The sequence below is a fragment of the Phyllobates terribilis genome, unplaced genomic scaffold, assembly GCF_046119375.1.
Source record: "Phyllobates terribilis strain yellow unplaced genomic scaffold, ASM4611937v1 Scaffold_11__3_contigs__length_659146591, whole genome shotgun sequence".
Lineage (NCBI taxonomy): Eukaryota > Metazoa > Chordata > Amphibia > Anura > Dendrobatidae > Phyllobates > Phyllobates terribilis.
The window spans coordinates 187,460,768-187,487,694 of NW_027362771.1; the positions used below are offsets into that span (position 1 = coordinate 187,460,768).

The 26,927-nt window shown below is 41.0% G+C and overlaps 1 protein-coding gene across 12 annotated transcripts in view; it reads right to left on the reverse strand.

Moving 5' to 3' along the window:
• Positions 1-26,927, reverse strand: part of NAV3 (neuron navigator 3) — an 837,776-nt gene that overhangs the window by 184,282 nt on the left and 626,567 nt on the right. For all 12 annotated transcript variants that reach the window (XM_073651894.1, XM_073651888.1, XM_073651886.1 and 9 more), the window contains one exon: positions 9,684-9,823. In XM_073651894.1, the coding sequence (XP_073507995.1) occupies positions 9,684-9,823 (140 nt within the window). The remainder of the gene's footprint in view (positions 1-9,683; positions 9,824-26,927) is intronic.

Below are 26,927 nucleotides of genomic sequence, written 5' to 3' on the forward strand. Positions count from 1 at the left end.
AACTTGAGAGCACCCCTTTACAATGTCATAAGCACCATCCATTACTAAAGCCACAGTCTGACCCCCCCTGCTAAGACATAAAAACACATATTACATAAAATAGAAATTAAAGGGGTTGACCCAGAGATAAATATAATTTAGTCTGTTAGATCAAGCAAAAAAAGGTTTTCAATTGGAATCATGTATTATGGTACCAACTGATGCTGTTTTTATTCACATTCAGAAAGTTCCCCTAACGTGTCCCGTGCTACTGGTCACACATTTCCTGTAGCTCAGTCAGACCACCAGGAGCCTCTTGGCCACAGGTGGTGAAGCTATTCCTTCTTTTGCATGCCATCCAATAAGAAATAGTGCACTAGAATAGGCTTCTGCAAAGCAGTGTTCGATTCTTTAGCTGGACGTTCTTAGCGGGAATCAAATGAACACCAGGGGCTAGCATAACAATTTACCAGCAATATTTAGAGACTGGAGCTTTTTTTTATAAAACGGATTTTCAAACTTGTTCTGTTTAATACGATCTACAAAAGTAAATAATTATTTTATTGCGGGGAAAACACTTTACTTTTATTAAACAAACTTTATATATACTCATTCAATAATTGTATGACAGCACAGGACTAAATGCAGTCAAATCAAATATTCTTTTGTCTTTTGTCCATGCATACAACATAGGGCAACTTCACATCTACAGTACCTAAGTAATAAAGTACTGCACTTTTGCCATATGAACATGTTTTTTACTTTTAAAGGGGTTGTTCCTTTTCAGAAAGCTTTATGCCATACAGTGAGATAGTTATTAGGAAAAAAAAACTAAGTATTACATACCCTGTACATGAAATTAGCCTCCAAGCTCGGTGATGGGCTGCAGCACTGTCAATGTAATGTCACCACTGCAGCCAAAAAACAGAGACTGGGACAGTTGTGGAGAGCCTGTGCTGGACCCAATGAGGATAACTAAAGTCCAGCTTATTTTTTAAAACTAACTCAGCATATGGCATAAAGTATTTTGAAAAGGGAGAACCCCTTTATCTATCAGTGCCCTTTCCCACATAAATACTCCTATACACACGTTGTCAAAATTGTTGGTACCCCTCGTTTAATGAAAGAAAAACCCACAATGGTCACAGAAATAACTTGAATCTGACAAAAGTAATATTAAATTAAAAATCTATGAAAATGAACAAACGAAAGTCAGACATTGCTTTTTCAACCCTGCTTCCACAGAATTTAAAAAAAAATTAAACTCATGAAATAGGCCTGGACAGAAATGATGATACCCTTAACTTAATAGTTTGTTGAACAACATTTTGAGGCAATCAAACGATTCCTGTAACTGTCAATGAGACTTCTGCACCTCTCGACAGGTATTTTGGCCAACTCCTCATGAGCAAACTGCTCCAGTTGTCTCGTGTTTGAAGGATGCCTTTTCCAGACAGCATGTTGTAGCTCTTTCCAAAGATGCTCAATAGGATTTAGGTCAGGTCTCCTAGAAGGCCACTTCAGAATAGTCCAATGTTTTCCTCTTAGCCATTCTTGGGTGTTTTTAGCTGTGTGTTTTGGGTCATTATCCTGTTGTAAGACCCATGACCTGCGACTGAGACCTAGCTTTCTGACACTGGGAAGCACATTTCTCCCTAGAATCCCTTGATAGTCTTGAGATTTCATTGTACGATGCACAGATTCAAGACACCCTGTGCCAGATGCAGCAAAGCAGCCCCAGAACATAACAGAGCATTCTCCATGTTTTTTCAGATTTTTTTTCAACAATGGTGTTCTCCTTGGTCGTCTCCCATGAAGTCCACTTTGGATCAAACAACGACGGATAGTGCTGACACGCCCCCTGGTCCGTGGGGTACTCGGCAGCCGGGTCTCTGGTTGCTGGGGGGGGGATATCACGGTGGTTGGCCCGGTCCGTGACCCAGGGCGGTCAGTGAAAAGGGGGATACATATGGGGGATTTGGACAGTTCGTGACATCACCTGTGGAATGCAGCTAAGGGGTGCCGCCGCTGCGGAGCAGTCCTCTGGAGCTGGTGTTACGACAGCAGGGATGGTGTGGTTCTCCACAGGTACAGCTAGCTCCAGGGCAGCGTGGGGTGCAATGGATGGAGGTGCAGGGGAGAGACGGCAGGACGGTCCCGGAGGAAAGACGGATACTCACACGGGGGTAAGCTTTAGTACCTTTACTGGTGATGCTGCAGGCACGGTCCAGGGTACTCCAGGTGAAGGGCGCACTTTTGGACTCTCCCCAGTGAGCGGGTATAGGGCCTCCTGATCTGTTGCTTTCTTCTCTAAGCTACTGATCTGCCTGGAGCAAGGCCTAGCTTGGTTACTGTCTCTCTCTGCACCTGCTGACCTGCTGGTAGGGCCTTCTCTTTGGAGATCACTCTCCCTGGACGCTGGGACCTCTGTGACTCCTAGCCCTGGTACTGTAGCCAGCGTTTGGTGAACCTGGGACCTGCAGTCCTCCAGGGGTTCCAGTGGTTCCTACTGAGTATAAATGTCCCTGTAGGCGCGGACCCGGTGTCCGGTATATATATCGGGGTGAGCCTGGTATGCTCCTCTGCCCCCTTGCTACTTCTTCCTTCTCCTCTCGCCTTCGGCCCACTCAAGGCCCTCACTAGGCTTTCACACGTGCTGTAGAACTTGGCTCGCCTAAGCACAGCAGCCAGCTCGCTGCCTCTTCATTGCTCTCTGAGCGTCAGCACGCTCTCTGCTCACTCTGAGCTGTGTTCCTCTCTCTCTGAACACTGAACTGAAACTAAGACTGAGCTGCCTGGCTCCACCCTCCCTTTATATATCCCTAACGGGCTCACTCTGCTGGTCTGAGGTGGTACGGTGGAGGTGTGTGAATGTGTGAGGGCCTGTTGTGGAGAAGTCCATCCATGCACCCTTCTGGGTTCTGTGGCACCAATGCACAGCAGGGTGCCACAGTGCGATCTGACATTGATGTTACTTGATCTTGAAGTTTTCCTGGGCTCTTTAGTTACCATTCATGTTATCCGTCTCTTTGATTTGTCATCAATTTTCCTCCTGCGGTCACGTCCAGGGAGGTTGGCTACAGTCCCATGGATCTTAAATTTCTGAATAATATGTGCAATTGTAGTCACAGAAAGCTGCTTGGAGATGGTCTTATAACCTTTACCTTTAACATGCTTGTCTATAATTTTCTTTTTAATCTCCTGAGACAACTCTTTCCTTTGCTATCTCTGGTCCATGTTGAGTGTGGTACACACCATGTCACCAAACAGCACAGTGAGTATCTGTAGCCCTATATACAGGCCCACTGACTGATTACAAGATTGTAGACACCTGTTATGCTAATTAGTGGACACAACTTGATTTAACATGTCCCTTTTGTCACATTATTTTCAGGGGTACCATCATTTCTGTCCAGGCCTATTTCATGAGTTTAATTTTTTTTTAAATTCTGTGGAAGCAGGTGTCACAGGTATGTCAGAGGTGACAGACAGTTGCCCTGCAGTGGTCTGCAGGAGATCTCCACGTTTGGCAATGTAGACAGCTGCCTAGTTAGGAGGCTGTGTTTAGGACCCAGCGACTTCCTCCCTTTAGTCTGGGTGTATATATACCTGGTGTGTCTAGGTGGGCGTCGCCGGTTATATTCATTCCTACTTGGAACTTGGCTGAAGTAGCATCACGTCCTCTTTGGAGTCTTGAGGCCGTGTGCCATTTCTTCTAAAGCTAAGTTGTAATTCCCCTGTATTGTTTTCCCCTTTTGTCTTTAGAGTGCTAGCGGAGGTTGAATAGTGCTCATCTCCTTCCAACCCCAGTTGTAGCCTTACGCCAGGGATAGTAGGGCGAGGCACGTGATCAGCGACTGCTGCGGAGGCTGCATAGGGACGGTAGGGGAAGACAGGGTGATGCTAGTCCAGTTTAGAAGGTCACCACTTCCCCTTTCCCTAGTGTCTGGGCTCCCTTTACCTTTCCCCCTGTGTTTCACTCACATCTGCCGTTACAGCAGGGTTGAAAAGCAATGTCTGACTTTCATTTGTTCATTTTCATAGATTTTTAATTTATTACTTTTGTCAGATTCAAGTTATTTCTGTGACCATTGTGGGTTTTTCTTTCATTATACGAGGGGTACCAACAATTTTGACCACGTGTGTATATTGCATATGCTTCTTTATATCATAAATTCCATCTAATGGTCTGTATTATTTATATCCCTCATAGAGCACATTGGCTGACCAAGTAATTATTTGTTTTACATTATACATCCTTCATAGCATTGACTCCACAGGACCACTGATGGTCTTCTATGGTATCTGGCACCAAGTCATTGGCATCATGTACTACAAGTTCTGCACGCTGTGAAGTGGGACCTCATAGGATCAGACTTGTCCTTCTAACACATCCCACATATGCGTGGTCAGATTGAGATTGGGGAATTTGGAGGCCAAATCTTCACCTTGAAGTCTTTGTCATATTCCTCAACCCAGTTATTAATAATTTTTGTAGTTTGGAAGAGAGGTATGCTTGGTCTTTAATGATTTTAGGCAGCTAGTACATGTCAAAGTAACATCTATGTGGATACTAGGACCCAAGGTTTCTTAATAGAACAGTGCCAAAGCATCACACTTCCTCTACTGGCTTCCCTTCTTCATAGTGCATCCTGGTGCCATCTCTTCCCGAAGTAAGCGACACACATAATATTCATTAGACCAGGCCACTATGTTCCAGTCCTGATGCACTTGTGGAGTGTGAGGCAATGTACAGGGGTCATCATGTCATCAAAACCTATATCCAGGTTTCTATCACAGCCTTTCTATAATAGCCACCATTAAAGCAAACCAGTTATATTGCAAATGATTTCTGATCGGCTGGCAGGATGTTATAGAGCACATAATCAGACTGATATACATTTTTGTGGGAAAAGTTTCAGTAAAACTATAATTTTATTCACTGAAATCCCTGTGTTTATACACATATAAGTCCAGTATGTGATCCTATTCAGTTATTCTCAGTCTTCTATGTATGACTGTGCATGCATAGATAGCTTTGAATCACTACTAGGACCGCCCACTGGACTCATATACGTAAAAACACCAGAGATTTCAATGGATAATATACAAGTTATACTGAATCTTTCCCAACAAACCTACATATCATTCTGTTTAGCTTCTTCTATATACCATATATATACCATAAATATACTTCTATATATGCTGCCTAATATATCCCACCCTTTGAAAGGTGCCCATTGTAAGGCTATGTTCACACTCGGCGTTTTTTCAGCTTTTTTTTCTGCAGCAAAACCGTATCTCTTAGCAGTAAAGTTTGTGACTCAAAAAAGAAGGTTTTGCTTGATTTTTGCTTGTTTTTTTGCTTTGTTATTGGCACTGTCCATTTGTCTCTTTATGCATGCTGATAAAGTTGAGTGACAAAAAAAAATTGCCTATTCAACTTCATCAAGTCTCCAAGTCACACCTCACCACCTGTAAACTTGACCCTATCCCGTCCCACCTCATCATTAACCTTACTACAGTCTTCATCCCAACCCTAACCCACCTCTTCTACCTGACACTAACAACTGGTGTCTTCCCCTCATGCTTCAAACATGACTCGATCACACCCATCCTCAAAAAACCCTCCCTTGACCCATCCTCTCTGACTAGCTATTGCCCCATATCACTTCTCCCCTATGCCTCAAAACTTCTCGAACAACACGTCCATTTTGAGCTGTCCTCCCACCTCTCCTCCAGCTCCCTCTTTGACCGCTTACAATCTGGCTTCCGACCGCACCATTCTACTGAAACTGCCCTGACTAAAGTCATCAACGACCTACTAACCGCCAAATCCAAGCGACACTATTCTGTCCTTCTCCTGCTGGACCTGTCATCTGCCTTTGACACAGTGGACCATTCCCTCTTACTACAGATTCTCTCATCTCTTTGCATCAAATACTTGACCCTATCTTGGATCTCTTCATACTTAAAGGACAGGACCTTCAGTGTTTCTCACTCACGCACCACCCCTTATCTGGCGGTATCCCCTAAGGTTCACTCCTACAGTCCTAGGAACTCTGCTCTTCTCAATCTACACCCTCGGCCTGGGACAGCTCATAGAGTCCCACGGCTTTCAGTATCATCTCTATGCTGACGACACATAGATTTACCTCTCTGGACCTGATATCACCTCCTTACTAACTAGAATCCCACAATGTCTGTCCGCTATCTCATCCTTCTTCTCTGCTAGATTTCTAAAACTTAACATGGATAAAACTGAATTCATCATCTTTCCTCCATCTTACTCAGCCACCCCATCTGACCTATCCATCAAAATCAATGGCCGTCCACTTTCCCCAGTCCCACAAGCTCGCTGCTTTGGGGTAACCCTGGACTCTGATCTCTCCTTCAAACCACATATCCAAGCCCTTTCCACTTCCTGCCGACTCCAACTCAAAAACATCTTCCGGATCCGCACATTCCTCAACCATGAATCTGCAAAAACACTAGTGCACACCCTCATCATCTCCTGCCTCGACTACTGCAACCTCCTGCTCTGTGGCCTCCCCTCTAACACTCTCACATCCCTCCAATCTATCCTACACTCTGCTGCCCGACTAATCCACCTGCCCCCCCTGCTATTCCCAGGCCTCTCCTCTCTGTCAAATGCTTCACTGGCTCCCCATTGCCCAGTCTTCAGTTCAAAACCCTAACCTTGACATACAAAGCCATCCACAACCTGTCTCCTCCACACATCTGTGACCTAGTCTCCCGATACATACCTACACGCAACCTAAGATCCTCACAAGATCTCCTTCTCTACTCCCCTCTTATCTCCTCTTCCCACAATCGCATACAAGATTTCTCCCGTGCATCCCCCTACTCTGGAACTCTCTACCCCAACACATCAGACTCTCGTCGACCGTGGAAACCTTCAAAAGGAACCTGAAGACCCAACTCTTTCGACAAGCCTACAACCTGCAGTAACCATCGCTCCACCACACTGCTGCACGACCAGCTCTACCCCCACCTACTGTATCCTCACCCATCCCTTGTAGACTGTGAGCCCTCGTGGGCAGGGTCCCCGCTCCTCCTGTACCAGTTTGCCATTGCGTTTTTGTTCAAGATTTTTGTAATTGTTTCTGTTATATATACCCCCTTTTTCACATGTAAAGCGACATGGAATAAATGGCGCTATAATAATAAATAAATAGGGGACTCTTGTGGTGGGATTCTCTGGCGATCCACTGTCTGGGATACTAGGCCCAAGTCTACCCTAGCAGCCACTATAGAGCTTGTTAACTTTCTGCAGTACTGCACACTACTGCCTGAACTCTACTTCCTGTTTCTGGAAACTACCCAGAGATTCACCCAGTATGGGCTTTTCTCACACATAGTGGGTGACATCTCAAACTGTCTCTATGCAGGCTGTGTTACCAGGAAAACTTCACCTTTCACCTACATTCTACACAGTGACATCTTGTGACCGTTAGTTAATACTACAGCCCACAAGGAAACATTGGGAACAAAACATTATTCACATTCTATACCACAGCAGCATTGATGTCTTCAGGGGGAACATGGCAGCTTGTCCATCTCCTTACATGTGCATGACATTTCTGAAATGTCATAGACTTTGCTGGTACTGTAAAATGCAGCTCAAAATTTGCATAAAAAAGCATAAACAAACGCTGAAAAGCGCGTAGTGTGAAGATACACTAAGAAGATAAGTGTTATTTACTTAAAGTGTCAGGTTCAGGCTATGTCCCCCACCATAAGTATTTGGTCAGTATTTTTCCTCAGTATTTGCAAGCCAAAACCAGGTGAGGAACAATCAGAGGAAAGGAATAATACAAACAAGTCACCACTTCTGCATTTATCACCCACTCCTGGTTTTAACTTACAAATACTGAGGAAAAATACTGACCAAATACTGATAGTGGGGCCGTAGCCTTAGTGTTATAGCTGCTCGGTATACATGGTGTGCATTGTAATCATGATGAGTTCATCCTACTTTTACTGAAGAACTCTTTCTCAGCTCCTTTACAGGTAATCTGTCAGCAGGTTTTTGCTACCACAACTGAAAGCAGCATAATGTAGGAAAAAAGACCTGATTAGAGCGATGTATCACTTACTTTACTGTGTACAGCAGTTGTGACACAATCAGAGATGTTAGATGTAGAATGCAGCAGGGCTGAGAAAGCTAACTCTGCCCACATCATAGCTGTTTGTGTACATAATCTATGGACAGTGAGCTACTTATCACAGTAGGGGGCGTGGCTGGTCAACTAGCCAGGAGCTAGTCCCAGCAATGATAATGTCCTAGTAATAAAAACCTTCATTGTAAGTAAACAACAGCACACACTCTGAGAAGTGACACATTACTGAATTCAGTGTTTTAACCCCTACCTCATGATGTCCTCAGATTACATAGTAAAAACCTGCTGACAGATTCCCTTTAAGTAAAAAAAGCTAATAAAAACAGCGTAGATATAAAGAGAACATTGTTAAAGCAATCACTTTACTATGTTCATAAATTAGGTTATACTTAGAAAGTTAAAAATGTAAATATCCCCCTTTCAATATTATTTTCTTACGGAAATGATATTAGGTGCTATTCATTTTGCGACAAATATTACTTATTCACAGTGCATTTCAAGTGCCTAGAGCTGCACCAACTTTTAACGCCAACCCAATTGATTATCTACATCTAGAACATGAAGTTTTAAAGAATACATAGGTAAAGACACAGTGAAGTCATTAGGATGTGGTGCTGTAAAATCACACCAAGTTATCAGAGAAAATATGAGCAAGAAAGAAATGCTGAAGTAGTCAAAATAATCTAAGCATCGGCAATCACCTAAGACGCAGCATGTGCTGCAGTCATTTCTGGACTAACGCAGAGCGATGCCTGTAACATCAGCATGTGTTCTGCCTGCTGCTCTTCAATAAGACGACACCAGTATGGATTGATGATGCTTTAATCCATACCCTTTGAAAGAAATAAAACATCTAGAAAGCAATTTTCTTCCACATAACATTGCACTATTTATATATAAATCCATAGGGACAGTCAAATATTCAGCTTTTTTTTAATCTGGTCACAAGGGTACAATCATTTATATGTAGCACTTGTAGGCCACGATGCAAATAATTTTGTACAATTAATTACAATGGTTATCAGCTTCAATTCCCAAGCTGGAATAAAGGCTGAATGCTAAAGGCAGAAAAACATTTCCTAGACATTGTCCCCATCTGGTGGCCAGCTAGAAGATTATAGCAATTGGCAAAGTCTGGAAATGTTCTAAATAGCAATGCAGTAATATTTAAGGAGAAAAGCATACATGGTTCGTTTTTGTTGTTATTATTATCATCTATAATATATATCTATTTTTGGCTAGTACTATTTAAGTATGTGTTCACATTAAGAGACCGTTGAGATAGTATAAATGTACAATCTGCGTATAGAAGTGATAACCAGTATAATAATTATATACTATAAATGCCTGTAACACAATTAAATCACTAATCAGGATATATTTATAGCTGTTTTCAAGTTACTCACTGGAAGAGAGAATTTAGATATATCTATTGAGTATGGATAGCATACTACACATAATAAACACCAAAAAAAAAGCAAAGATAATAAACAAAATGAACAATCATACAAGATACAAAGATTTACTGCTCATTCATTCTAACATTTCGATCCCGCTTACCTTTTTCATTTCCGTTTGCATATTGAGGTGGTTTGTTTTTGTCAATGCTGTTAAAGCTCTGACTTCTACGATTTAGATTAGCTGTCCCCTGAACCTTGGTACTGCTGCCTGCAGCTGGCACCCTGGAAGGTCCTGGAAGTCTAGGGTACACACAGAAATGATGTTATTGCCCAAGTTAGAGCGACGGAGCAGAGCACTGATGCCAAGTATTTCTTGGTACCGACAGTTGTGCAATAAAGGCTTCTCTTCAGGACAGGAAAGTTACTGTGCAGCTCAACACAAACTGGTTAGATGTCTTGTAAAAGTTATACATATCGAGTGTAAAGATTACACAATCAATATTCCCCATGAAGTTTGGCTTGTTTGCTACATGTCCAGAAATAAGAAGTATTCTGTATGTAAATAACAAGTTAAATAAGTTTCGACACCATGAACCAGTTGGATTGTTAAATATAAAAAACATTAAATACCATAAAACCCTGGCCTCGAAATTGCAAATTGCCAAATATAGCAGATCTTTCCTGGCATCACTTTCTCCAGTGACCAGTTTTACAATCCATATTATGTTTTTCTGAGAATGAATATGTTTATGTAATTTAGGTATTGAAAAAAATTATAATAGGTTCATTGTGGTTCAAGAAAGAAGGTTCAGGCTATGTTCACACATCTTGGTTTTTTCAGTATTTTTTTTCTGCAGCAAAACCTGATCTCTTGCCAGGAGGTTTTTCAAGATTTTTCTTGCTTTTTTGCTGCGTTTTTGGTGCATTTTTTTCACTTTTTATTTATGCATGTACATAAAGTTCAGTGGAAAAAAAAATCTCATTCTGGTTTTGGCACAAAAAACGCTGAAAAACCTGACACCTGCGTTTTTTTCAGCGTTTTTTTTCAGCGTTTTTTTCACCACCCATTACTTCCAATGGCTGAAAAAATGCAGAAAGGAGTGACATGCTATATTTAGCAAAAAAGCACGCAAAACACAAAATCTTGAGCAAAAAAAAAACATGACGTGTGCATGACATTTCTGGGATCTCAGGCTTTGCTGATACTGTAAAACACAGTTGAAAATTTGCATACAAAAAGGCATCAAAAAACACTGAAAAAACTATGATGTGTGAACATAGCCTTAGAGAGATACATCTGGCCAATCTGGCTTTATTTAATGAGAACTTGTCACATTCATAAACGCGATTTACCAGGAGACACAGCAGTTATCTGCAGCTAAAAATCATTTTAAATCACATTAGACTGGTTTACAATAGAAGTTGAACTTATACATTCTCCCTGTAGATGCTGGCTTCCTGCTAATTGGGTAGGGCAGAGGGGCTGTCATAGTCACCGCTCATTATACAGTGATTGCATTGTAACTTTATTTTCACCGGACAGTCGCTACCACAGTTAGGCAGCCAGGCATGATTTAAATGCCATTTACCTACAGTTTACCACTATATCTGCTAATAAATAGCGTTTCTAAAATTAACAACTTCCTTTAAATACAGAATTCTAGTTCAATTTGATTAGTGAATATGCCTGTCACGACTCTGTTGGATGTCACAGGGCCAGGGGTTCCTTCCCTGTCCCTAGTGCTAGAGGGCACCCTAACTATCTCTGCTTCCCAGATTACTTCTAATGGTGAAGACGCCAGAGCCACATACCTTTCTAAGCTTCTAAATCTGCCCTTAGTCTGTTACCTCCTCCCCACCCAGGAAGAGGGGAGTAGTAGTATATGGATATACACCAACCAGACTAACAAGGTAATATGTACAGGGATAAAGGAAAATACCAATCATACAAAAATGCTCTCACAAACAACAGAGGGAAACACCAGGAGTGAAGGAAGGGAAAAATCAAAGTAGGAGAAGAAGAGGATTTGCACAAAACCAAAACCAAGCTACAGTCTTTAGATAAATACACTAAATGCCTCCTCAAACAACAAAACTCCTCCAGCTCATGAACTATGCAGAATGAATCTAACTCTAGCAATGCCTGCTTGCCAGAAACCAGTATATTTAGGAGAGGGGAGTGGTCATCAATGAACAGCTTAGAGCATCAAAGCAGAAAAGTATCCAGGAACTCTCAACTGGAAAGATTAACCCCTGCACTGCTAGCAGAAACCTGCACTGTTTAATATGAAGGTGAAAGGTTTCTAAACAGTACAGTTCTGGCTCCTCTCTGTAGCGGTAAACCCATGACAATGCCCCATTATGCTGTATATCCAGCACTTATACAAAGCATCATTTATACTACACTCATGCTTAGTAAAAAATGAAGGAACAGATCAATATAACTTCTTCTCTAGGAAACTACCAGTTATTACAAGCAAAAAATAATGCAAGGCAATAGTGATGTGCGGATTATTTGAAATTTGAATTCACCAGGGAAATTCGATTTGCAGCGAAGTTATTTATCACAAATTGAATGTCTCTCTAGACTCCAGAGCATAATAAATGTAAGCTATAAAAAAAACAAGAAAAAAAATAATACTCACCTCACAACTCACCTCACCAGCTGCCCCGGTTTCTATATAATTTGGTCCTCAGGCCCATTTCTTTCAGCTGTCGCACATATCATCTGCCTGTTCTTCAATATTAGCCGAGATTTATGGCTGTGACCAGTTCTCAGGGGTTACTGTGCCTTGTAAGTTCACGGCACATGTCATATCATCACAATGTCACAACATACAAATTACAGGGCCTGGTCGCAGCCAGGAGTCCTGGCCTAAAGTGAAGAATAATCAGAATAGGCATGCGATGGCTAAAAGAGGAGAGTCTAAGGACTGGACAGCCGGTAGCAAGCAGCAGAGTGGCCAGAGAGGTGAGCATTGAGGTGAGCATCTGGTTGTTTTTTTTTACCATTTTCCGGCCTTTCACAATTCACCAAAACGGTGGCCGGGCAATTTTCTTTTTGAAAACCTCGCAAATAGTTTGAATTCACCTGGTACCGCAAATTTCAGGGAATTCGACTCACACTCAATCCACTTATCTCTACAAGACAGTCTTTATTAGGAATTTTGTTATTAAGCATTGTAGAAATGTTAAGGAAAGGGACAAGGACTGCAAATCGCATCTTCCAACCTCGTCTATGTAAAGCTCAAATGTTTACTATCGATATTTCTTAATGTAGTAAAATTCAAGAAGACTTAGGCTATGTGCCCACGATGCAGAAATGAAGCAGAAAATTTCTGCAGCATTTCTGCATCTCCCTGGCAGAAAAAATGCATGCAGATTCACATGCGTTTCCGCATGAGGATTGACAAGCGCTTTCAAAGCGATTTTAGCATCACTTGGAAAGTGCTTGTCAACTAGGTCACACTATATAAATCCATGCAACTGGCATTTATATAGTGTGACCTGAGAGAATGGTTAAAAATAAAAAAATAAACCTATACTTACCTTCCGATGGCCCCCGGCGTGTGTTGCTGTGCTCCTTCCTGGTTGCCAGCTGATCGCGGAACACTGCACTGAAGGGCCTGCGGTCACATGACTGTGACGTCACCGCAGGTCCTTCAGTCCTGCCCGCACGCACAGGGAAGGAGTCCGGGGGCCGTCGGAAAGTGAATATAATCTTTATTTTTTATTTTATTCTTGTTTTTACAGTTTCTATGGTACCTGGGTGTGGAGGAGAGTCTTCTCTTCTCCACACCCGGGTACCATCCGCACATTAGAACGCGCCAATTACGCAAGTACAGATGCAGTGATGAGGATGTCATGCGGTCTAATGCAAGTCAATGGCGGCGAAAACGCAGCGCTTCCGCAAAATAATTGGTAGTGCTGCGTTTTTTTCCGCAATGATAATCCGCAGCGGAAATTTCCGCAGCATGTGCACAGCACATGCGGATTATCATTGGGGAACATGGCAGACCCTCTACCATGCGTTTTTAATGCCTTTCCGCAGCGTTTCCGCAGCTGCAAAAACGCTGCGGAAACGCATTAAAAACGCATCGTGGGCACACAGCCTAAAAGGAACATTTTATAAGTGCTCTCCCTTTATGATCTCACAGCCAGACACGCTATAAAAACACTGATGAGGCCAATAGATAAAAATAAATGCAAAAAGTGAAAAACCTATAAAGCAATTATTCTTACGGCATTATGTCATACATCTCTATTAACAAACTACAATTCTGAATACCAATAGCTCAGCAGTTTACAAGCAATTCTAACCCCAAACACATACGTATTAGGAAATATACAGTATTTCAAATGGCAACAAAATACATTGTGTTTCTGCCATGAATCAAATCTGAGCAAGTAAGCCATCAATTCCCCGAGTATAATACTATCTAACTAATAAGAGGGGGCCAAACACAAGCGTAATCTCTAGCCGCAATGTTCACCACAATGGCCTTGACCTACACCAACACTTTATAACAGACCACAAATTAAAGTGGAGCTGTAAGATCAATGACTTCACTTGCCAAAGCACTGTGGGAAAGTCCTGCAGTAATGGAAAACCAAAGTCAATATTTAACTAAAAAGAAATAATGAATGGAAAGTAGAAAGGTCTAATTGTATCTGTGATTATGCTGTTACTGATCAGATAATAAATCTCTTCATTCTGATATTCTGATACGCAATAAGTATAAAAAGGGAAGACCATCTGATAGTTTAGCTGCTAACGAAGCCGTCAAGGAAATCTGTCAACAGATTTTGAGGTGTAATCTGACAGCAGCATAAGGTTGGGTCAGAGACCCTGATTCCAGCGATATATCACTAGTTTACTGGGTGCAGCAATTATGATAGAGTTACAGTTTTCTCTGCTGCAGATCTAGCAGAGCTCAGTTGTCGAGCTGTGTATAACCCGCCCACACCACAGCTTTCTGTGTACATTGTATAGTAATAGAAGGCTGCTAATCAGTGCTGGAGAAAAGGCTGGACTAGGATGCACGAGGAAGCTTGTCCTACAATGATACTCTCCTGTTGATAAAACACTGATTGTATTGAAATAGCAAAACACAGCCCAGTAAGTGACACATAGTTGGAATAAGGTCTCTGTTCCTACATTATGCTGCTCTAACTACATAGAAAAAACCTGCTGACAGATTCCCTTTCACAATGTAGGCTTGTTAGAGGTTTATACTATTTGTTTGCAGTGCTGTTTCACAGGACAACAAACTTTGCTCCATTACTATTTGCTCCAAAGCTGTACAGATGTAAGGATATGGCTACTTTTTGTAGTTGAGTAATTAAACTGTAAACTTCATTAAATTTCCAAGAAAGTTTTAAGCAATTTTGTATTATGCTGAAGTGGGAAAAAAAGTAGCTACTATCTTTTAAAAACATTTTAAAATCACAGCATGCATGAATTTAAAAATTGAAAACACAAGTTTTTAAAGAAACACTCCTCTCATCAAAAATTTTATCCTCTTAATATATTGCAGTCATCATATTATACAGCACTGTGCACTTACAATTGCTCATTTTGCCTTTCTACCCAGTTAATTCTTCTCTTTTCCATTAGGTCTATGATATCAGGTGATTAAATACAGACTAGCTGAATCCTTCTAAGCTCTATGTAGAAACAGGAGGTCAATTCTCCCTGTTTGAGTCATAAGTCACTGCAAAAGTCCCTGACAGGGGGAGGAGCAGAGCAGCTGGGTCAGGAGTTGAAGAGGGGGATGATATTTGCAGGGGAAAAAAACTTAGTGTTTCTACATAGAGCAGAGAAAAGAGAAGAATTAGCTGGGTAGAAAGGCAAAATGAGCAACCGTAGGTACACAGTGCAATATAATATTATAGCAGTATATTAACCCCTTTAAAGCCCAAGACGTATTAATACGCGTCTGCGCCCTGGGCTTTAAGAGCCTGACCCGTATTAGTACGTCATCGCGATCGAGCGCGCACACAGGCTGTGCGGGCGCGATAGCTGCCGGGTGTCAGCTGACACCCGGTGCTATGTGCAGGGAGCGGTCCCGCACCGCTCCCGGCACATTAACCCCCGCAATGCTGTGATCGAAGTCGATCGCAGCATTGCGGTGGCAAGGGGAGGTGATCGCAATACTCACCTCCTCTTCCGGCCTCCAGCGCTGTCTGCCGCGGCTTCCCGGATGTTGCCATGATGACCCGATGTCGTCATGGCAACATCCGGGTCACCAGACAGCAGGAAGATCGTTTGGTCATGCGCAGTGCATAACCAAACTATCTTCTCCCTGTGCAGCGCTGACATAATGTATAGCACAGGAATGGTGCCGCATTCCTGTGCTATACAGGCGATCAGAATAAAAAAAAGTGAAAGTCCCATAGTGGGACAAAGTATAAAAATAAAAAAAAGTGTCAGAAAGTGAAAAAAAAAAATTGTACAAATATTAAAAAAAAATAAAAAAAATCCACCAAAAATAAAAATATAATGTACCCATCAATAAATATTATTATGAAAAAAAAAAAAAGAAAAGTACACATATTTGGTATCGCCGAGTCCGGAAAGACCTGACCTATAAAACTGTCCCACTAGTTAACCCCCATAGTGAACACGGTAAAAAAAAAAAAAAAAAAACTAAGAAAAAAACAATGATTTATCATCATACCGCTAAACAAAAAATGGAATAACACGTGATCAAAAAGACGAATATAAATAAAAATGGTACCGATGAAAACGTCATCTTGTTCCACAAAAAACAAGCTGCCATACAGCTCCATTAGCCGGAAAATAAAAAAGTTATAGCTCTCAGAATAAAGCGATGCAAAAAAAATATTTTTTTCTATAAAATAGCTTTGAGGCTGAGTTCACACGATGCGTTTTTAATGCGTTTCCGCGGCGTTTTTGCAGTTGCGTAAATGCCGCGGAAACGCATGAAAAATGCATGGTAGAAGGGCAGCAATGTTCCCCAATTGAAATCCGCATGTGCTGTGCCCATGATGCGGATTTTTCCGCAGCGTAAACGCTGCGCTCAAAAATCCGCAGCATGTCAATTAATTTTGCGAAACGCTGCTTTTTTGGCGCCATTGACTTGCATTAGACCGCATGGAATCCGCATCACTGTATATGTTGATGCGCATTCCATGCGGTCTAATGTGCGGATGGTACCCGGGTGTGGATGAGAGGACTCTCATCCAGACCCAGGTACCATTAAAAAAAAAAGAATAAAATAAAAAATATATATATACTCACCTTCTGACGGCCCGCTCAGCGCTCCTGCTTGGTTCCCGGCACTTCGCGGTTGAATGAAGAAGGACCTTCGCTGACGTCAGAGTCATGTGACGGGTCACGTGACGCTGACGTCGGCAGGTCCTTCAGTCTTCACTACCGGTAGCCGGGACCGAGCGAAGCAGGACACCGGGGGCCATCAGAGGGTAAAGTATATATTTATTTTTTATTTTTTGACATTCACACACTATATAAATCCATGCAGTTTGCATGGATTTATATAGTGTGAAGTTGACAAGCACTTTCCAAGTGATGCTAAGCGCTTGTCAACCTGCATGCGGAAATGAAAGTGAAGACCGCTTCATTTCCGCATGTCCCTGGCAGGAAACCGCACGTACAATCCGCATGCGTTTTTTCCTGCCAGGGAGATGCAAAAATGCTCAGGAAAAAATCCTGAGCATTTCTGCATCGTGTGCACATACCCTGATTGTGTAAAAGGATCAAAACATAGAAAAATGATATAAATGTGGTACCACTGTAAACGTACTGACCAGAAGAATAAAGCTACCTTATAAATTTTGCCACACGCGGAACAGCATAAAATTTAAAAAAAAAAAAAAAATCCTGAATTGTTGGTTTTTGTTTATTCTGACTCCCAAAAATAAGAATAGAAAGCGATCAAAAAATGTCACATGCCCGAAAATGATACCAATAAAAACGTCAACTCATTCCGCAAAAAACAAGCCATCACATGACTCTGTCGGCCAAAATATGGAAAAATTATAGCTCTCAAAATGTGGTGATGCAAAAAGTAGATTTTACAAAAAAATGCATCTTTTAGTGTGTGACAGCTGTCAATCATAAAAACCCGAAATCGCTGTAATCGCACCGACCTGAAGTCATCTAATCACTTATACCGCACGAGGAACGGCGTAAAAAATAAACTCTCGGGTTAGGCTTAAGGTTGTGCTAGGGTTAGAGTTGGGGTTATGGTTGGGCTAGGATTGGAGTTAGGGTTAGGCTACATTAGGGTTGGGCTAGGATTAGGGTTGGGCTAGGGTTAGGGTTGGGATTTTTTTCAAAAGTAAAAAAAGAAAAGATGACGATATGGCGACTAGTGTTGAGCGCAAGTGTTCGCTACTTGAGTTTGCATCGGGTGCTCGGGTATGCACTGAGTATCGAGGTTGCTCGAGTGACATGCTTGAGTCTCCGCCCAATATGCTTCGTGGCCAAAAAAACCTCACGGGGATTGCCTGCCATGGCCGAGAGATCCCCGCATGTTTTTTTTGGGGTGTCTAAAAACCGTGAAACATGCGGGCGGGGACTCGAGCATGTCACTCGAGCACGCGCGATACATGGTGCATACCTGAGTACCTGATGCAAACTCAAGTAGCGAGCACTTGAGCTCAAGACTAATGACAACATATTCAATATGAAGACTTAATGTTATCAAATTCTGTGTCGTATCTTTGGGTTCAAAATGTTCACTATACCCCTTGATAAAATCCTTGAGGGGTGTAGTTTCCAAAATGGGGTCACTTGTGGGGTGTTTCCACTATTTAGGCACATAAGGGGCTCTCCAAACGCAACATGGCGTCCGCTCTCGATTCCAGCCAATTTTGCGTTAAAAAGTCACACAGTGCTCCTTCCCTTCTGAACTCTGCCGTGAGCCCAAACACTGTATTGGCATACTCAGGAGAAATTGCACAAAAGTTTTTGGGGTCCATTTTCTCCTCTTACCCTTGTGAAAATAAAAAAATTATTCAAGCAAATTTTACATTCAAAAAGTCAAATGGTGCGACTTCCCTTCGGAACCCTGCCGTGCGCCCAAGCAGTGGTTTTCCCCAAAATATGGGGTATTTGCTTACTCTGCAGAAATTGCACAACAAACTGCATGGTGCAATTTCTCCTGTTACCTTTATGAAAATGCAAAATTAGGGGCTGAAAAACATTTTTGTGGGAAAAATGTGAAAATTTTATTTTTACGGCTTATAAACTTCTGTGAAGCACCTGGGGGTTCAAGGTGCTCACCACATATCTAGATAAGTTCCCTGAGGAGTCTAGTTTCCAAAATGGTGTCACTTGTGGGGGGTTTCCACTGTTTAGGCACATCAGGGGCTCTCCAAACGCAACATGGCGTCCGCTAATTATTACATTCAAAAAGTCAAATGGCGCTCCTTCCCTTCCGAGCACTGCCGTGCGCCCAAGCAGTGTTTTTTCCCCATATATGGGATATCTGCATGCTCAGGGGAAATTGCACAACATTGGGTCCATTTTTTCCTGTTGGGCCTAAAGTAACATTTTTGTGAAAAAAATTAAGTTAATTTTTTTCTTCCACATTCCAAAAATTCCTGTGAAGCACGTGAAGGATTAATAAAGTTCTTGAATATGGTTTTGAGCACCTTGAGGGGTGCAGTTTTTAGAATTGTGTCACTTTTGGGTATTTTCTGTCATAAAGACCCCTCAAAGTGACTTCAAATGTGATGTGGTCCCTAAAAAAATGGTTTTGTAAATTTTGTTGGAAAAATGAGAAATCGCTGGTCAACTTTTAACCCTTACAGCTCCATAATAAAAAAAAATTTGGTTCCAAAATTGTGCTGATGTAAAGTAGACATGTGGGAAATGTTATTTATTAACTTTTTTTGTGACATATCTCTCTGATTTAAGGGCATAAAAATTCAAATTTTGAAAATTGCAAAATTTTCAAAATTTTTGCCAAATTTCAGTTTTTTCACAAATAAACGCAAGTGATATCAAATAAATTTTACCCCTATCATGAAGTACAATATGTCACGAAAATACAGTCTCAGAATCAGGGGAATCCGTTGAAGCGTTCCAGAGTAATTACCTCATAAAGTGACAGTGGCCCATCATTAACGTGCAAACCACCTTGGGTTGTAAAGGGGTTAAGAGGATAAAAAAATGAATGGGAGGAATGCTTCTTTAAGGGAGTCTACTTTGATGACTGCTTTGCACACTCTTGGCATTCTCTTGATGAGCTTCAAGAGGTAGTCACCGGAAATGGTCTTCCAACAATCTTGAAGGAGTTCCCAGAGATGCTTAGCACTTGTTGGCCCTTTTGCCTTCACTCTGCGGTCCAGCTCACAACAAACCATCTCGATTGGGTTCAGGTCTGGTGACTGTGGAGGCCAGGTCATCTGGCGTAGCACCCCATCACTCTCCTTCTTAGTCAAATAGCCCTTACACAGCCTGGAGGTGTGTTTGGGGTCATTGTCCTGTTGAAATATAAATGATGGTCCAACCTTTTGCTTTGATGACTGCTTTGCACACTCTTGGCATTCTCTTGATGAGCTTCAAGAGGTAGCCACCGGAAATGGTTTTCACTTCATGCTATTCCATCCGGTTTGCGTTTAGTTGGACCATAATTTATTTTTCAACAGGACAATGACCCCAAACACACCTCCAGGCTGTGTAAGAATAAAGCTTTCTCGTTTTAGGTCCGGTTAGGAAATGCCAGAATAATTAGAGAGAGAGAATGCTTTAAGGCATTTTTATTACTTACTGCAAAGTCAAAAGTTTACATATACTAAGATTACTATACCTTTACACAATTCTGGACTGCCCATATGATGATGTCATCTGTTTGGAAGCTTCTGTTTTTTGGCAACATCTGAGTTAATTAGAGACACACTTGTGGATGTATTATAATGCACACCTGAAACACACTGCTTCTTTGTGTAGCATCATGTGAAAGTCTAAAGAAATCAGCCAAGATATCAGGAAGAGAATAGACTTGCACAAGTCTGGCTCATCCTTGGGTACAATTTCAAGATATCTGAAGGTGTCTTGTTCATCTGTAAAAATAATTATACTCAAGTACAAAAAAGATGGGAATGTCCAGCCAACATTCTACTCAGGAAGTAGACGGGTTCTGTGTCCCAGAGATGAACGTGCTTTGATCCGACATGTGCATATACACCCAAGGACAAAAGCAAAAGACCTTGTGAAGCTGGTAAGATTGTGTCAATAACCACAGTGAAACGAGTACTGTATCAACATGGGCTGAAAGGCCACTCTGCCAGGAAGAAGACGACACTTCAAAAGAAAAGACCTTAATTTTTGGCAACATGACCTGTGGTCTGATGAAACTACAGTGGAACTTTTAGGGCATAATGACCATCGTTACATATTGAGGAAAAAGGGAGAAGCTTGGAAGCCTAAGAACACCATCCCAACTGTGAAACACGGGGGTGGCAGCATCATGTTGGTGGGTTGTTTTGCTGCAGTAAGGACTGGTGCACTTCACAAAATAGATGGCATCATGAGAAAAGAAGATTATGTGGCAATACTGAAGCAACATCTCAAGACATCAGCCAGGAAGTAAAAGCTTGGGGAGGAAATGGGTCTTCCAAATGGACAATGACCCGAAGAATACTGCCAAAATGATAACAAAGTGGCTTAAGGATAACAAAGTCAATGTTTTGGAGTGGCCATCACAAAGCCCTGATCTCAGTCCTCTTGAAAATATATGGGCAAAGCTGAAAAGGCAGGTGCGAGCAAGGCGACCTACAAACCTGGATCAGTTACACCAGTTTTGTCAGGAGGAATGGGCCCAAATTCTGACCAACTATTGTGAGAAGCTTGTGGAAGGATATCTCAAACATTTGACCCAAGTCATTCAGTTTAAGGGCAATGGTACCAAATACTAATGAAATGTATGTAAACTTTTGACTAGCAGTAAGTAATAAAAATGCCTTAAAACATTCTCTCTCTCTCATTATTCTGGCATTTGGCAAATATTAAAAATGATGGTAATCCTAATTGATCTAAAATAGGAAAGGTTTATTCTGATTTCATGTCAGATATTGAGAAAAACATGCATATGTGTCTTTTTATATAGTGTATGTAAACTTCTGGTTTCAACTGTATATATGTATGTATATGTATATATATGTGTGGTAAATACATGACATTTTGGGCTCTTTTCATGCTTAGGAGATAACAAGGTATACATGTACAGTATATATATATATACTTGTAATTAAATGAGGAACACACAGTAGACTTTACATATTATGCAAATCAAAATGAATCCCATAGCTTATCCTGTAAATGTTGCTAATCATATGACCAGCATAAAACACACTGTGGCTATTTTAAAGTATTTTCGAGATACAGAAATATTCATGTACCTGATTTAAAGCTGTGTGGCTCCTGGACTGTTCTCCAAGTGAATGAATGCAATGTAATGATTGACTGGAGCTACATACCTAAACCAGCTTCAATCAGTTGTGCAAATGTATGGGTCACAGTTATAGTTAATAATAAACAGAGTTTGCCTAAAATTAGAGTTACTGGTTTAATGCAAGTCCTGAACAGAAAAAGCAGATAAATAAGAATTATAACATAAAGCTGGAGATTCCCATTGTATTTATTGGAATCTATAATGTTTTTTTTCCTTTTTTGTATTCTAAGCAGTGACCCTAATACTTTATTAACAAGTCCGTGTGAGTGTTACCAAGTGAGTGAAACGGGCAGATTTTTTTCTAAGGTGTCATCATAGCTACATATATTATTTTTTTATCCTTTTTTTTCCATTGAAGCAGGTAGACTGTCTGAATGTTTATGTTTTTTTATTCATTGACTCTTAACAATGTCTCAGTTAAACATACATGAAACTTGGATGGAGCTCTGAAGTACGAAGTACGTTTTCCTAGTTTCATCTGTGTCTATTCTCATAGACTGATCCACAAAATGGATGAGAATGGGGCAAGTTCTGAGTCATGGTGGTATCTCCACATCCCTGTGGATATATGGAGGTTTCACTCTACAGCAGTGGTTCTCAACTCCAGTCCTCAAGACCCACCAACAGATCATGTTTTCAGGATTTCCATAGTATTGCACAGGTGATGGAAGTATTACATTAGATGCATTCCAACACTACTTGGAGACCCTATCATATGAATGAAGATCTTTGTTGGTTCCCAGGGAAAGAAATTCCATTAAAATGTTCTTATTTCATGTTTTTCAGTCCTTTTCAGTAGATTTAAGGTAACTTTGGTTTCTCTGGTCAGCTACCCACAATCAATAGACCAAATCAACTACCTAAATAAAACCTGTCACTGGCCGTAAATATGTATTCTGTTAACCTCGTGTAAATGCCACTGTTGTCCTAAATCTGACATTGTTTTTCTTTTGTAGTTGTGCTTGGTCAGTCCTGAGATTTAGCCATATCTTCCCTAAAACTAGTCTATTTAGCCAAGTGGGCATGGTCCTCAACTCCTCTCTTTTGGAGTCTTCTTGAAGACCACAAGACTAAATTTGTATGCAGGGAAGAAGGGGCCAAATCTCAGGAACAGAGAGGCGTAGGAAAAGAAAAGAAATATACCATGCCAGATTCAGGAGAACAACATTTACGCCAAGTAAAAAATACACATGTATGACCAACGACACGTTCTGTTTTACACTGACCCAAGAGAGTGACGTACACATAGTTCATGATACTATTTTAATAAGTAAATATATTTATGAAGAAGGACTATGGATACAGTAGTTGTGAAAGGCTGGACTTTAGATAGTGCTCAGTGATAAGCCATATATGCACTCACAGAATATCCATTCTTAATCCAATAAATCTTCTCTTCCATAGACTATGACAACCGAGTGAGTGGTTTACAACTATACTCTAAAATGTTGCCAGTCACAGATGTGAGACAATCTGCCTTTGGAAGTAAAATCAAGCAAAATCCTTAACGCTTTCAGAAGTTCTTCATAGGAAAAAGTTGTTAACTTCCTCTTACACAGATTTCATCTCTGATCTGCGCTTATTAACTTCTTTTGGAACGGATACATCTTTGTGATTAATAGCACGAAATGTCAGACACAGTAACTAGAACCTTACCAGTGTAATTTTATGTTCTGATTTTGCAAACCACTGCTTTGTCATTCTATGACAGATAATAACATGTAACCGAATATCGACCAGTCATACTACACTGGAATTAAAAGTCTCAGCAGCAAAAGAAATAACAGAACATAAAGGTGCCTCAGAAGTCAGGGGTCAGGGAGGTTGTAGCTCCATATAGTTTTATTAGGAGATTAGAATGATAATGTTACGCCATTAATTACTTTTCTTCTTATTTCTGACTCATTTTTAACAGAAGTTTAGTGTAAAGTTTTAGTACTTTATCAAAAGCAGACACTAGGTGTAATATGTATCAATTAATTATTTATTAATGGGGTTTCCAGTTTTGGAAAGCCCCTGTATCTCGGCTGCAGTTTTTCTTTTCTTAAACTGTTCTTTACTCATCCATCCTGGGGTCCAGTGTTGACTCTCCCTGCTCCTGCTCACTGTGTCTGGGTCTGCAATACTGCCGTCACTTCGACATCGCTGCAGCCAATCAGTGAGCTCAGCAGCTCTGAGCGCCCCATGCTGTCAACAGTGACAGGCGCAGGGAGGAGTGGCATAGACTCAGTGCTGGACATGGGAAGGGGAATAAAGCACAATTTGTTTGTTTGTTTTTAAATTTAAAAAAAAGCAAATTGCAAAAGAGATACAGGGCTTTTCTGAAAGATGAAAACCCTTTAATATCACCTGAAGATATAAACCAGCAATAGTCAGATGGTTTTAAACAGTAAGTATGCGTCACTGGATATTACCACCTTCAAGTAAAGTTGTGCGAGATACATATATAACTTATAGTGTGATTTGCATTTCAGTTTGAAACTTCTCCTTTCATTTTATCAATATAGTAGACCATGGATTCCTTGCAAATTACATCCCATTCTTAAAATTCACACCAATAAAACAAACGTAACATTAAGTGGCACACCCCATCACTGAACCCCCAACTGACTGATGCGTGGATTTTTAGCTTCATTCTGTTTGTACTGTTATTATAGATGTTTGCATGTAAAATATGGTTTAGTGGTTTAATAATCTTGTGGCGCTATAATCTCATTTATTCCAGTTTGGAATAATAAATAACTATATGGACTAAATTTGAAATGAACTAATCAAATCAGTTAACCATGAGAACATATGTGGTATACAGTGACCTGGAGACACATGGGTTTTTTTAATAATTTTTTTCTCTTGTCCTCTACGTCTACAATAGGCACTTTTCATATTAAAGGGGTTGTCCACTTGAAAATAAATATCTTTAGATGTGTTTGAAAGAGAAAGGTTTACATCTTGCTAATAAACTTGTGAGCTGTTCAGATCACAACATATCAGTATCTGATCCCAGCAGCTCCACTTTTGGCTTGGGCTCCACACTGGAGACAACTTTCTTTGTCAACATGTCACCAGTGTAATGGAGGCTGGTGGCTTATTTCAATGCCAGACACTTTCTCTATGTATCAGCTGTCAGAGAAAGAGGTTGGCTTAGTTATTGAAATGAGCCAGTCAGCCATACTCTTTATATTACTGGTCAAGCACTAGACAGTATTGCAACAAAGCTGGAAGTGGAGCTGCTCAGATCAAGGACTACACTGTGTTCCAAATTATTATGCAAAAAGTGTTTCGGAGTGATAAGGTAAGAATTTTTTTGTTTGTCAGTTAAACTCATTGATGGTGATGTGTGTCAGGGCTCTTTATATCACTGTGAGCAATTGCAGACACCTGTGCTAATTAGTTTGGCAGGTGTGTCCAATGAAAGGCAAGACTACTTAAGAAGGCTGTCCCACATTATTAAGCAGCCTACATTTTCTGCCAAAATGGGAAAGAAAAAGGATGTGTCGGCGGCTGAGAAGCAACAAATTGTGGAGTGTTTAGGTCAAGGCATGACTACAATCAACATTGCCAAGACACTTCATCGTGATCATCGCACAATCAAGAAGTATGTAGCTGATTCACAGGACACACGTGTGCGTGCTGATAAGGGAAAATTGAGGACTTTTTCCTAGAGGCAATTACGTCAGGTTAAAAGAGCAGCGGCAAAAAAGCCTTGTCATAGCAGCAGACAAGTTTTTGAAGCTGCTGGTGCCTCCAACGTCCCCCGAACAACAAGATGCAGGGTCCTTCAGAGGTTTGCAGCTGTGCGTAAGCCATCCTGTCGACCTCCTCTATCTACTGCACACAAGCAGAAACAGCTCCAGTGGGCCAAACAATACATGAAGACTGACTTCAAAACTGTTTTGTTCACCGATGAGTGCCGTGCAACGCTCGATGGTCCAGATGGATGGAGTGGAGGATGGCTGGTTGATGGATGCCCCATGCAAACACGGCTACGGCGCCAACAAGGAGGAGGTGGAGTAATGTTTTGGGCTGGAATCATGGGGAGAGAGATTGTCAGCCCCTTTAGGATCCCTGAAGGGGTAAAGATGAACTCCATAATGTATGTTGAGTTTCTCAAAAGCACTTCCTGCCATGGTTCAAGAAGAAGAACCGTGCATTCCGCAGCAAGATCATTTTCATGCATGATAATGCACCGTCTCATGCTGCACATAACACATCTGCATCTCTGGCGGCTATGGGCATAAAAGGGGACAAACTTATGGTGTGGCCCCCATGCTCCCCTGACCTCAACCCCATTGAGAACCTCTGGAGCATCATCAAAAGGAGTGTCTATAATGGCGGGAGGCAGTTCACATCTAAGCAACAGCTCTGGGAGGGTATTCTGTCCTCATGCAAAACAATTGAAGCAGAAACCATCCAAAACCTGACAAATTCAATGGACGAGAGAGTTCAGAAGCTCCTTTCGAACAAGGGGTCCTATGTGCAAATGTAACATCACCTAGAATAAAGTTTTGAGTTGAAAACTGTTTGATTTCAGTTTGTAATAACCTGCTAATGCTTATAATTTCAAAAATGACCATTTTTTTGTTCTTTATTAAAATGAAAAGGTTGAAAACTCTGCTGTGCATAATAATTTGGAACATGCATTTTGAGTGCAGTTTGAGTGTTTTATTTTTGTAAAAATATACTGTTATCATAGGCAGTTTGTACAAAAACCTTTCAATTGTACTCTAATAGTTATTTGACTGGAAAATTACAATGACTGCAATTCATATAGGTAATTTGGGAAAATCTGAGAAAATATTATTTGCATAATAATTTGGAACACAGTGTAGAACAGATATCTGAAGATCAAAGAAACTTTAGTTATTCAAGTGTATTAGTACGTTGACTGTATTTCCACTTTACATACCTTAAACAACTTTTAGTCAAGCTAGACAACCCCTATAAGTGGCTTTGTGTTT